The 13,002-nt window shown below is 35.8% G+C and overlaps 1 protein-coding gene across 3 annotated transcripts in view; it reads right to left on the bottom strand.

Moving 5' to 3' along the window:
* The window catches only part of LOC105051791 (protein disulfide isomerase-like 5-4), a 28,464-nt gene extending 15,892 nt beyond the window's left edge, over positions 1-12,572 (bottom strand). For 2 of the 3 annotated variants that reach the window (XM_010932395.2, XM_019846479.3), the window contains exons 1-5: positions 12,391-12,572; positions 9,083-9,173; positions 8,229-8,323; positions 8,068-8,125; positions 6,053-6,237 (exon numbers count right to left, since the gene is read on the bottom strand). In XM_010932395.2, the coding sequence (XP_010930697.1) occupies positions 6,053-6,237; positions 8,068-8,125; positions 8,229-8,323; positions 9,083-9,173; positions 12,391-12,431 (470 nt within the window). In that variant the 5' untranslated portion in view covers positions 12,432-12,572. Of the gene's footprint in view, positions 1-6,052; positions 6,238-8,067; positions 8,126-8,228; positions 8,324-9,082; positions 9,174-12,390 lie in introns of those variants that run through there. The other variant, XM_073252295.1, reaches the window with a different exon arrangement.
* Positions 12,573-13,002: the final 430 nt, after the last annotated feature.

Below are 13,002 nucleotides of genomic sequence, written 5' to 3'. Positions count from 1 at the left end.
ACCCTCTACCCTTCATCACGCTTCCTCCGTGACTTCGTCTCAACCATCCATTATCTTAAGGTCTCTCACATCATTAGTCCCACATGGAAAAAATACAAAATCCTCCTCTCTACCTACACCTATAAGTAAAGCCCAATGCCTCTACCAAGAGACATCTCTCTCCACGTTATAGCTCTTGTAGAGGCCTTCATCCCGTCTTTAGGTTCTTTAGCCACCTTGTTTCCACTTTTTTCCATCCTTCCAACATACGAGAAGGAGAGTCAACTAGGAGGAGGTGCGAGAATCAGAAGGGAAGAAAGTTCTGCAGAAGAAGACTGTGAGAGAAAATCCTAGTTTAGGTTTTTCTTTCTTCCTTTGTTTATTTTCTGTTTTGAATCTAACTCCAAGCGCTGTTTTGAACTCTGATAAGAAGATCTAAAGGATATTCTATGAGAAACCATGACAACGGCTATCTAAATCATTGGTCTAGCAGATTCAAAGACCCTAGATCTTTTAGTTAATATACTACTGCAATTGTTTCTTTCACTACTTCATTAGTAGTTACAAGCAAATTCTTTCTGCCTTCTTTAAAGCTCGTCTGAGCAAGAATTTGAACACACTTCAAACACCCAATTTCTCGTGAAATCGACCCATACTCGCCGGAAGTGCTACATTGCACACCGTGCACTTGTAGTTACTTTTAAGACACATCAAGTTTTTGACACCATTGCCGAGGATTTGACGTGATTTAATTTGTATTGTAAATTTTTGCTCTTCGTGCTTTTAGTCTTTGTTTTAGTCTTTCTTTTCTGTCTTCCTTATCTTGCTTACATTAAGTTGGTGAGTGCTGGAAGTCAGGTACGCAGTCTAACCTATTCTTTTCTTTTTGCATATTACTTAGATCTTATTTGTTATTAGTTTTTAATTGAAACTTGTTTGATCTTATTGGTTGTGCATAAGCATATTTAAACCACTTTAAAGGCATGAACCTAAATAAGATAAGATGGAGATTTCATTGTCCTTTCTTGGCCCACAAATAAATTTTCTCATTTGCATTAACCCTAGCCTTTAAGTAAAATCAATTAGATACTAACCTTAGAGACATCCGAGCTCATTAGGACAAGGAAGCCCAAGAGTTGGATCGGATTCTAATTAATCAATTAGTTGGTGTCTAAGGCAAGTGGTTCGGGGATTAAATCCCGAAGAACGGTGGTTCTCTAATTACGTTCATTACGAAAACACGGGGAGCCTCCCACCAATCTTACACTTATCTGGCCAGTTGGTTGGTTAGTTTTAACTTCAAGTGCTCAAAAGCAACCTTGACAGTTAGGAGCTGTCTAGATTTAGACTAACCCTAGTTAGGTTTGATTGTATAACTTGTTTGTTAAAAAAAAAAAATAACTTCTCATCTATCTCTTCTTCCTCTTCTCTCTTCTTTAAATTAAATCAAAACCAGAAAAAAAAAAGAAAACAAAGTGAAATAGCGTCCGACTGAAGATGTTAAACTTAACACTTGTTGGGAGGCAATCCAGTTTTTTACACTTAATTTACTTTTTTAGTTTGCTTACTTTCTTTTTAGGACAGGCAGCTAGGCTGGAGGGAGAACCAGAGCTTCAAGACCCATACTGAACCAAGAGCACATTGAGTCAGGTATATTCTTTTCTGTCCCTTTTTGCACCCTTTATTTTTCTTCCTCCATCAAGAACAATGTTGATTAAATTGGGGGGTGTGGTGAAAATTATTAAAAAATCCTCGAATAAGTTAGTATTTAACATTTAGGCATCAAATTACGCTCAAGAATCGAGCTGAACCAAATATTTTTTTGAAAATAAAAAATTGACGCATAGATCAGAGAGTTTGTGAGATACTGAGGAATCAAGTATTAAGAAAATCCAATAAAGAGTTAAATCTAGAACATAAATATTTTTTCTTGAATATTTCTAATTTTTTCTACCAATATCAGAGAAGAATTTACTTTTTATGGGCTAGCATAGGGTAACTATATGTTTCTTCATAAAATAAAAATCATCTTTAAAATAAAATAATTTTCAAGTACTTCTCACTGAGTAACCGGACCTCTTTACCTAAGCAAGCATTGAATTTCGCATCAAAAAGTGCGAAAAGCAAAGAAACTCTGCTGTAAAGCTAGTTTTAACTCGTAGTCTGGTTGATTCGAGCTAGTAAGTCCGAGGGGTATTTTATACCTGTGCCCTAGAGCCATCTGATTTGAAAGTCATTAACTGAAAATTCGCTACATAGATCAGACAAAAAGCTTAAAGGTTAAGACACTCAATAGTAGTACAATGTTAAAGAAATATTTAAAAAAATCAATAAATGAAGGACGGAAGTAATACCACACATGCCCATATAAAAGTTAGACGATTTAGAGATAAAAGTAGGGATAATTTTATAAAAAAAAGATTTAATGTTCTTGGCTTAACTTCCACATTGATTAGTACTAATACCCCAATGACATAGCTCACTCCCACTCTACTGAACATCAATGGTCCTTTTGAAATTTATCTAGTGAAACTCGAAATTTTAAGCTAAACGATACTTAGGCATAAATCCTTTCTTTACTCGAGGACGAGTAAAGTTTAAGTTGGAGGGTGTGATAGATATGCTAAATTTACATTAGAAGTATCAATATTTACATTAATTAATCTATTTTATTGTAAACTTGATAGTTCTCTTGTTAATTTTCAAGTATCATTGGTTGGAAAGCTCGAATCCATTATTTGTAAAAGATTCGATTCGAAAACTGAGTCCGAGTTCGAGTTTCAGGACAAGTCAAGAGTAAATATGGAAGAAAACTCATGTGAATGTGGCACGATATACGACACGTAGGACAAATACGGGCATGACGCAAGCACAGAAGGATGCTGCACACGTGGAAGACCCAAATGAAAGAAAGAAAGAGGATACATACGGCATTAGCACAAATAAGAAAGATTTTGGTGGGCTTTGACATAAGCATTAAAAAGGAGGAGCCCATGATGCATTTAAAGCAATAGAAGAGAAAAGGTGGCTTGGGCTTCTTCACGCGTGGAGGGAGCCGTATGCAGGAGGTGGCACGGCAAGGCTCTATGCGGGTGCTGGAAGCGATTCATCCGAAAATATGGGCTTTTGGGCTTACAGAGCTGAGCGGCTTAGCACAGTCCACAAGATGAAAAAAAAAGAGAGTGGCTTCATGCGGGAGCTGGTCTGTGAGCTGGGCATGTGTGGGTGTACGCGAGCGGCTGAGAAGTGAGGCAGCCTGATCATGCGGAAACAAAAAAAAGCACGAGCAGGTGATCAAGCGGCAGCGCGTGAGATTAGAAGGAAATATTTTTAAAGAGAAATCCTAACACCCTCTACCCTTCATCATGCTTCCTCCATGACTTCATCTCAACCATCCATTATCTTAAGGTCTCTCACATCATTAGTCCCACATGGAAAAAATACAAAATTCTCCTCTCTGCCTACATCTATAAATAAAGCCCAATGCCTCTACCAAGAAACATCTCTTTCTCTACGCCATAGCTCTTGTAGAAGCCTTCATCCCACCTTTAGATTCTTTATCCACCTTGTTCTCATTTTCTTACACCTTTCCAACACACGAGAAAGAGAGTCAGCCAAGGGGAGATGCGAGAATCAAAAGGAGAGAAAGTTCTGCAGAGGAAGGCCGTGAGAGATTCAAGTTTAGGATTTTCTTTCTTCCTTTGTATATTTTTTGTTTTGAATCTAACTCCAAGCTCTGTTAATGGCTTAGGAGTTAGGAATATATTGTAGTTACAAAGTTTAAATTCTAACAATAAAATTCTATTTTAATATTCATTTAATTATCGCTTATGCAAGTTAAATTCTGCAAGTTTAATTTCAGCACATAGGATAGTTTACTTTATCTTGCTCTTTTCCTTCTTATTTAATTTCTGCATACCTTTAATTTTCTGCAACTTTAAATTCCAGCAAATAGTGTAAGGTTTCTTTCATGTTTTTTAATCGATTTTATAACTTTTAAACGTATCATGTCTGGTTAAATAATTCCTCTAGGATTAGCGATGAAGCTAGACTATGGTTAGAAGCCAATTTTCTTTGGATTTCTTTTCGTGCTTTTGATGTTTAGAGTCCTCCTTTCCTTCCCTCTTGCCAAAAGACTTGATGAATTATAGTTGGATTGAAACCCCTTCATAATTCATGTTTGATTCGACGCAAGAAGTAATAATAGGTAGAAGTTCATGATTTCTACAAATCCTCTTCTTCTTTCTCTTGTGGAAAAGCTTGATAAGTTATAGTTGGATTAGAGCCCCTTCATAGCACATATTTGGGTAACACAAGAGAAGAAGTAAAGGGAGATCAAAGTCCACAACCCTTTTTTGCTGTAAAATCTTGATAGGTCATAGTTAGGTTAAAAATTCCTTCATGGCCTATGCTTGGATTAACATAAGAAAGGAAAGTCTCTTATCTAAGATAAAGCGAAATGCTTGATGGATCATAATTCAGTTAAGTCTCTTCATGTCCATGCTTGTTCATGCTTTGCACTCTGATAAGAAGACCTAAAGGATATTCTATGAGAAACCATGAGAACGGCTATCTAAATCATTGGTCTAGCAGATTCAAAAACTCTAGATCCTTTATTTAATATACTACTGCAATTGTTTCTTTCACTGCTTCATTAGTTACAAACAAATTCTTCATCTTTTTTAAAGCTCGTCTGAGCAAGAATTTGAACACACTTCAAACACCCAATTCCCCATGGAATCGATCCGTACTCACCGGAAGTGCTACATTGCATACCATGCGTTTGCGGTTACTTTTAAAATATATCACCAGTCGTCCCACCCCGCCCTGACACTTGGAACAAAAGATGCCCCAAGACATTCTAATCAGGATGCTGGGACACTGATGGGATGGCCCTATCTTAATACATGGGATAGTATCCTATCCCAATATCCTATCGGACATCCCGTTGGGATCTGAATCCTTAATTTAAACCATGATTTGAATGTGATATATCGCATGACTTTTGAGCTGATATTTGAATCAATTAGGCTTGGTGTGGTTGTGTGCAGATTTAATGCATTTCACAATCATTATGCCAAGATAACACTAGCTTATGACTAGAAACACTTGGTAATCACCATGCTTTTCTTTCTTAAGCCATCATCATGCTTCTGAGAAAAATTTACTCAACCTTTTAGGATACTACATGTCAATCTTCAAAGCCTCCAGACAATGTTTATGCTAGCAAAAAAATATTAAGAGATGCTATATGTGTTGGTAAGAACTGAGCAACAATCCTATCTGAGGTTCCTCAGACCAACCTTAGCTGCTCGGTACGAGGCATACCATAGCAACCTCTTTTCACATGTATGGTAAACAACAGCTCAATACAGTGCTCTATTGATACATGGTACAGTTGCTGTCCTGTCTTCAGCAACATACCATGTGCCAATACAGTAGTGTACTGTTCAGATCCGCTTACAGGACGAAGTCCAGTGAAACTGAAAACCTCGATCTTATCCATATCATCCGAGCTCAAGCCTTACTTATAACTAGAGCGCACAGCACATCTCCACAAACACTTTTGCAAAACAATAAACCAGCTTCATTTTTTTTCTTTTTTTTGGATAGAATGGAAAGATCATACCACTCTAGTATGAATACATCCTACAAAATCAGAAAATAAATATCATGAAACAGAGAAGGAACAATCCAAAATCAGTCAGCAACCCAGACCTTTATACAAGAAATTAAGTTAATACAATTCTGACTAAATGCATAAAGAGAGATTCTTCCATATTTTAACCAAAATTGGTTGATAGGCTTATTGCAAAGACACCATATTAGCTTGCATCATATAGATGGCCTATCACTTCAATTATCTATAATAACACTAGACAATTAGCTGCATCTTTGACAACAATTCAGATGTAAACTAGCAAATGCAAAATCCTACAGAGGAATTTGACATTCAAATCAAGAAATACACGATGTCACGCAGCCACACCAAAGAAGAATTATGATGAAATTAATAAACTATGGTATCACAGGAACCATGCATTAATATCAAGTGCTAAAGTCGTCTACTTACTGACGTGCAAATTTTTCAAAATTGTCAGCAGTTAAAGAAACTGAACCATCAGCATATTCTTCTTCAATATCATCTCCATGTCTATTAATTTTTGGGACGGGTCCTGGGTGGAATTCAGATCCTGTTGCTATTAAATTTGGGTCTATCGAAAATCTGCGGACAGTTTTTGTAATATTCAACCTGCTCTGCAAATCATTGAATATGAACTCAAGTTAAACTAGAAGAATGAATAGCCCACATAAAACCAATTAGCATCCACATTTGGTAACAAAAAATAAATAACTGTTTGGGAAAAACCATTTTACAGATGAAACTCATGAAAGAATAGAAGTGCAGAATTCTACTTTACTTTCTTACGGTAGGCAGATATTTACTTATTTTTCTTGGAAAAAACATCAACATACAATTTAGAAGCAGGACTAATGAATGCTAAATTGATGGTTGCTAAAGAATTTCCTCCCCTTTTTGCAGTATTTCAAATATAATCACAAAAAATTAGATTCTGCACAGTCTCAAACAATTTCAGATAATTGTGATGACAATGTCTTGCCTTCCAAGAAATCTTTCATGTCCTTCCAACAAAATGCAATTTTAGTAAAGCAGCATATAAATCAAGCCAAATATATAATTGATATAGATCATTTATACATCAGCACCATAATTGACTTATCATATCAAAACAAAACAACAAAAAATTGCAAGAGACAGACATGCATGCAACACATGTGCATGATTGATCAAGTCTCGTACTATTGCTATATTTCATAGCCAATAGCCATCATCCAGTATATGCTAGCAATAGCAAGTTCCTTAACTTACCTCGATAGAATTTATTCAATGAATAAAAAAGGCAGGCACCCATGTATAGGCATGCAACAATGCACCAAATGGATGCAAGATCCAATAAATTTGTCTATGACTGCAATGTTAATTTGGTTGTATTCAGTAAGGTTGCTCCACTATGACCCGGTTTGAAAGAAGGAAACAGCCTATCGGCATGCTGGGGGAAGGTTGCGTACATCTAAACCTTCCCTGATCTTGCAATGGCAAGAGCCCTATGCCCTGGCTGCTCTTTTTTTATGTTAATATGGTTGCATTCAGTTCTCACTGGCATAATAGAAGGTTTCCATAAGTACAGAAGTTTCAATATTAAAAGCCATCAGCAATTCAACAATATATAGTTACATGCAAAGGATAATCCAGATTATTTGCTTAACATGAGTTTGAGTACACGTTACATGACTAATGCAATTAACATCATTGGTGTTTGATATGCTGAAGCTGCCACTGCATCAGTTGATCCAACATTATATGATCAAAAAGCTCAACATGGAGCATCCTACTCCAACAATATTCAGCAGGTGAATAGAAAGAACATAAATGCACATTTCTGTCCAGATATATTCTTTCACTGGTTATTGATGCCATGAAAAGTTAAACTGAGATGCAAACTGACCCCTTGGGAACATCTTCTAACAATTTTTTACCATAATTAACCAAACTAAGGACCATTTTGTATGGCAGCAAAAGACAATGGAAACACTGCTCTTCTCTGCTGACCAACAAACCCAATCCAGATCTACCATATGCATGCCACTTGAATGACCAATCATCATCTGATTTTATCATATAGAATGGAAGAAATGGCATTTAATCAGACCACATATGCACCTCGGTGTGCATTGTAGTCATACTAAATACACAGTTGTGTACATGTTTCCATGCATATACTTGCAAATGTATATGGACATATATACAAGCATACAATTCTTATATATATACATACATATATCTATGTATAATTAAATTTTTATATTTATTTACATACATATGTATGTGCATGTATGTAAACACATACACACAAGCACGCATGCTCGCACACACAAAAAAGAGCATCTTTACCTAAGTTATATAATTGTGGCTAAATAAAAGACATTTCTAGTAAGGTATAATGCTATGATATAAGCAAGGAAAAAGGGAGAAGCAACAATATATAACAAAGAATATCCACTTACTGTTCCCAACACATCGCTCACATCAACCGATGCAAATTCGCATGAGAGGGCAGGAAAACTACAAAATAAGTTTTACTGAGTAAGATATGTGCACAAAATGCTGAAAACTCAAAGAACTGAATGACTTTCTTTACACAACACAAAACAAAAGATGGTTTTACCTTATGTTAAAATCAATGCGTAAGAACTCTGCATCTGTACTTTTGTCAACAATTATAAATGTAGAAGTGCTCACTGTCAGGTAAGAATTCAACTCCTGAAAAACAAAAACCCAGTCCACCATTCTGGAAATTATTAACTTCATAACTACCAATTAAACTTAAACTTTTCTTTTGGAAATAACTGAACCTTACAAGATTTTTGTGATGAATATTATGAATACATTGATCATGAAGATGGTGGTTGATGCTGGAGTAGATTAACACATGAAAAGTGTGATGAGGAAAAAATAAAGGACTTTTGCATGTAACCACCTAACAGACTGCAATTAAAACTAGACCTCAGAAAGTCCAGCAATTTGCAGAACAAAACCTAACATTTATATCACATCAAAGAAATGAAATATTTAATTGATATTCTTCCAGCAATATCTCCATTTAAATTTCTAAATTACTGTTCCTCCCTTATATGATTTCTTTATCCAACTTCACATCTACTCAACCATTGAGAGCCCCTATAACAATGAGGAAGAGGCATCAGAGCCATTTTCACCTTGGTAGTCAACTTGATAAAGAAGACTTAAAATAAGCTTTTCTTTTTTTCTTAAACAAACAGTCCAATTGATAGGAGGTTCCAGTCAGTATTTAATTATCAAAAAGCACAATATTAAATTGCAATGTTGAGAGTTTATATGTAACAGTATTCAGAGAAATGGAAGCGTTAAGAAGTGAAAAATGTTTCCATAGATCAGCTAATTGATTTATTCATGAATTTCCTAGTATTCACAAATCGATACACTATATTGATCATATTATTATCTTATAAGACAAAGTAAGAAGAGAAGAAAAGCACCCACCATTCCAAATAAAAACATCATGGAAAATGCTGCCATGATGGATAATCCAGCACCTGAAAGTGATGCCTCTGTCAAGTCTCTAGGTATTTTCCTGTGCTCAAAAAAGGTGTTAGGTGCTATACATTCAATAGCAGCACTAGCAGTTGCCCTTTAAGGGAAGAAATTTACTTGAACAGACAAAACAATTGACAAGGAAATCACAAAATTTAGTATCAACAATATTCACATTATAATAACCTCAGCATCAAACATCAGTTATTTCTTTGTAGTATACTAAATTTATCCATATACAAAATTATAAATATAAACATAATGTCTTCTTTCCCAAGCATGTATGTAAAATTATTGCAAACATCAAAGAAAAGAATTTAAGTATTGGTCCATATGTTACCATGCTATTAATTGTACACTAGCACACTACTGCTTGCCATATATTCCATTGACCTAACTTTTTTCTTTCCTTTTATTTTTCCATAATTTTAATTCATTTTCTTGCATTTTTATTCATTTTTTTAATCAAGACTGCTGAACGTGGAGTTGAGACCGGCAACTTTGAAGCTCATTTAGTTCAGGCAAGACCAAACTGAAAACTGAGTTTCAAACTTCAAGCCAACTTTAAGTCAATTTATTCACATTGACTGTCAGAGAATGGTATCAGATCTCTATTCAATGGAAGTCCAATAAATTTAAATTGAAGATGACTTTAAATTGGTGTCACACAGACCCTTGGTGCAAGTGTCAAACATCTTAGTATACCAAATGAACAACACTTTGACTTCCAAAAATCGTGGCATGGAGATAGTTCCCTACAACATAATTTATCAAACTATGACATATAAATAAGTCAAGAGACATTTACTACTAGCATAAATAGGCAAGTTATTAGCACTTCTGATGATATCAGAATTGCCAGCACTTAGTAACTTTAAAAAATTAAGATCCAAGTAATGCAGCTTTTTTATGAATCAAGTTGTATTGGTATATGTTAAAATATTCCTATTAGGTAACAAGGAGTCATGTAACTTGCATCTTCCAATTTTTTAAGCTATAAAAAACAAATAATTTCAAGCTTTAAGTAGTAAACTTCCAATACTAACTTTTTATGTAGGTTGCCCCCCTGACAATAAATTATTGTCTTCTATTTTTACTTTTTTTTTTGGAAGTAACTCATGTTGGATATAAAGGAAGAAAGATGTTAGAGCTGATTAGCAAAGCTGGCCAATATATATTACAAATGGTAAATACATATAATAACACTATGTGAACATGTGCGCGCACACACACACACACATATGTATACATATTTTTTATATGATGTCACTCAATCTGTTCTTTTATGCTGGGCATTAACATGAGTCATGTGTATAGATCTTGTAAATAAATGCAAATTATTGCAGCATCATCCATAAAGGATGCATATTCTATATGCAGATAAATATTAGTCCTGTGCCCTAGTCAGAAGTGCATTCATTCCAGCATGTGCTCTCCCAGGTTATGGCATTTGAGCTCCAAACAAAAGGATCTAAAGCATTCAAAGCTTTAGAGAAATATCAATAAAGAATCTTGTTGTGCATGACAAATCTCCGATGTGACTAAATTACCACCATGAGGCAGCTGTGGCTAAATTTTTGTTGCCACCACTATTCGCATGCCTTGCTCAATAAACTACAATTAGTAAACTGCAGTTTGTTGCTTTATCCATGATCATCATAAAGGCTGAATTACATAAAGAGAACTTGTGTAGCCCTCTTGTAGCTTTCAAATAAACTTATACACCAATAAAGTCCTTACTAGATTATAGTTCCAATTCTAAGGTAAGCTACAAGGTTTTCCACTGAAGCTTGGACCCAATTCAACCCCTTGCTTGCCTCTTTTAGGCCTCTTCTGCCCTCCAAATTTCCAATTTGAGGTGTATTTAGACATCAGGGTCAAAATTGTGTGAAATCAATCAACATCTTACATATGAACACGATTTGGGCATAGCCCAACTTGTCTTCTCAAAAAAGATGCAACATTATTGTTCAGCAATAGTTGTTTCTCTTACAACCCTATGACCTTGGTATTGTTGCCAAACATCGCCATGAATACATGTCTGTTCATAGAGATTGTTCTCTCTTTTTCCCATATGGAAAGAGCAAGTAAGCCCAACAAGTTACTTTATGAAATCAATTATTGTCTCCACACTATCAGCATAGCATGGCCCACAACTTTGAGTCACTTATAGCTCCAACCTGATATTGGTTTCCTCAGCCTAAGTGCACACTTGCAGGCCTCAAGAACCGACAGCTTGCCTATGCTTTCCAATTTGCTCCAACCCTTATGACCCACTTGCCAAGCTAGCTTTCCCTCATGATGCATAATCATGCCTACATCCAGCTCTTACCCCCATTCCCCCTCCACCCAACTCTCTCTCTCTCTCTCTTTCTGTCCACGCACGTGCGTGTGCATGTGTGTGGGAGCACCAGCACACATGCATGCAAGGTCATTACAATATGATAAGGCAAGGTCCAAGGCAATTCCTCATCCAAGATTTTTAACCTGGCCCATCAAAGTTTGATGTCAGACTTAAGCTGATGCAAGCCTAGATATACGTGGTGGGAATTTGGTTTTCCTATTTTCATCTCATGCAAAATTATTCATGGCACTAATAGCGCGAGATTAAAACATTCCAAGGGAAAAAGGTAGAACGAAAAAGATAAACCTAAACGCACTACAGAAAGCCAATATAAAACTGGAATAAGCACTTGCACTGCAGAGCCGTTAATTACCTTTCACAACACAAAATGCTCATACAAGAAAATAAATAAATAAAAATACAAAGAGTAGGCCTTATTCCATCTCTTTGCTTTCAACATGATGAATCCTGCTTCACCACTCATTATTCTAAACCCTTTTCCCCACTTCCACAAACCCTACAAAGTGATGTTGTCTATGGCAAACTTCGTGCGGGGCCAGACAATATCAAGAAATCAGTAAAACCCGCAGCATTAGCACCGTACAGCCCTCCAAATCTCCATTACATTCTTCATCTAAATAAATACATTTGTTTCAGTCTCCATGCTATTCAAATCCAGAGAATCCAAACCCAAAAAGAACAGTTGCCAATCGTCAAGAAAACAAGATTCTTTAGGAACGATCAAGAAAACAGCATTGACGCCAAATTCTAACGGAAGAAGAACTAAAAAATATTTAAAGAATCACATGATCAAGAAAATCCCGACAAGAATCGCCACTTTTCACCGATTCGTCGGGAACCGAGGAAGCGTGGGAATCTTGACTGAGATTCGGAAAGGGATCGGAGATCTGACCTGTAGAAATCGACCGATTTGAGCTTGCTGGCGGAGATCATGGCTTCCGGCGAGAGAATGAGAGAGACGATCCGTGGCTCCACCCTAAGCCGACGACGGTTTCTGAATCCAAGAAGTAGGAAGGCGAGAGAGATGTTTTCGGCTCTCTCTGTCTTCGAGCCTCGTACGCTGCCCTGGCCGTTTGCGTCCAGAAGCACGCGCCTTTCCGCTTATATAAAATAACTAATTAATTAATTAATTAAAATTACATTTTGACTCCCCACTATTTTTTTAATGTTTTACGTACGTCTATTAACAACCAAATCTCAAATTTTAAAATTATTTTTATTACAATACGATTCAACTATCTACCTCTATTAATAAAATATAAAAATATTATATCATATAACTATTATATAATAATTTAAAATTAATTTAAAATTAAAAATATTTTAGAGTTTAAAATAATTTATACAATTCTACTCTATCTTGAAAGTCACTCTTCTCCTCTCTCTCTCTCTTTTTTACCACCACTACTTTATATCGGATACAATATCTAGATGTAACGGGATAGGAAGAGAATAAAGAAACTAGAACAAATCTATCATGACTTCATCCCTCTTTTTTCCCTCC

This window comes from Elaeis guineensis, chromosome 2, assembly GCF_000442705.2.
Source record: "Elaeis guineensis isolate ETL-2024a chromosome 2, EG11, whole genome shotgun sequence".
Classification (NCBI taxonomy): domain Eukaryota; kingdom Viridiplantae; phylum Streptophyta; class Magnoliopsida; order Arecales; family Arecaceae; genus Elaeis; species Elaeis guineensis.
The sequence above is the reverse complement of the archived record's forward strand: the minus strand, read 5'-3'. Positions and strand labels throughout refer to the sequence as shown.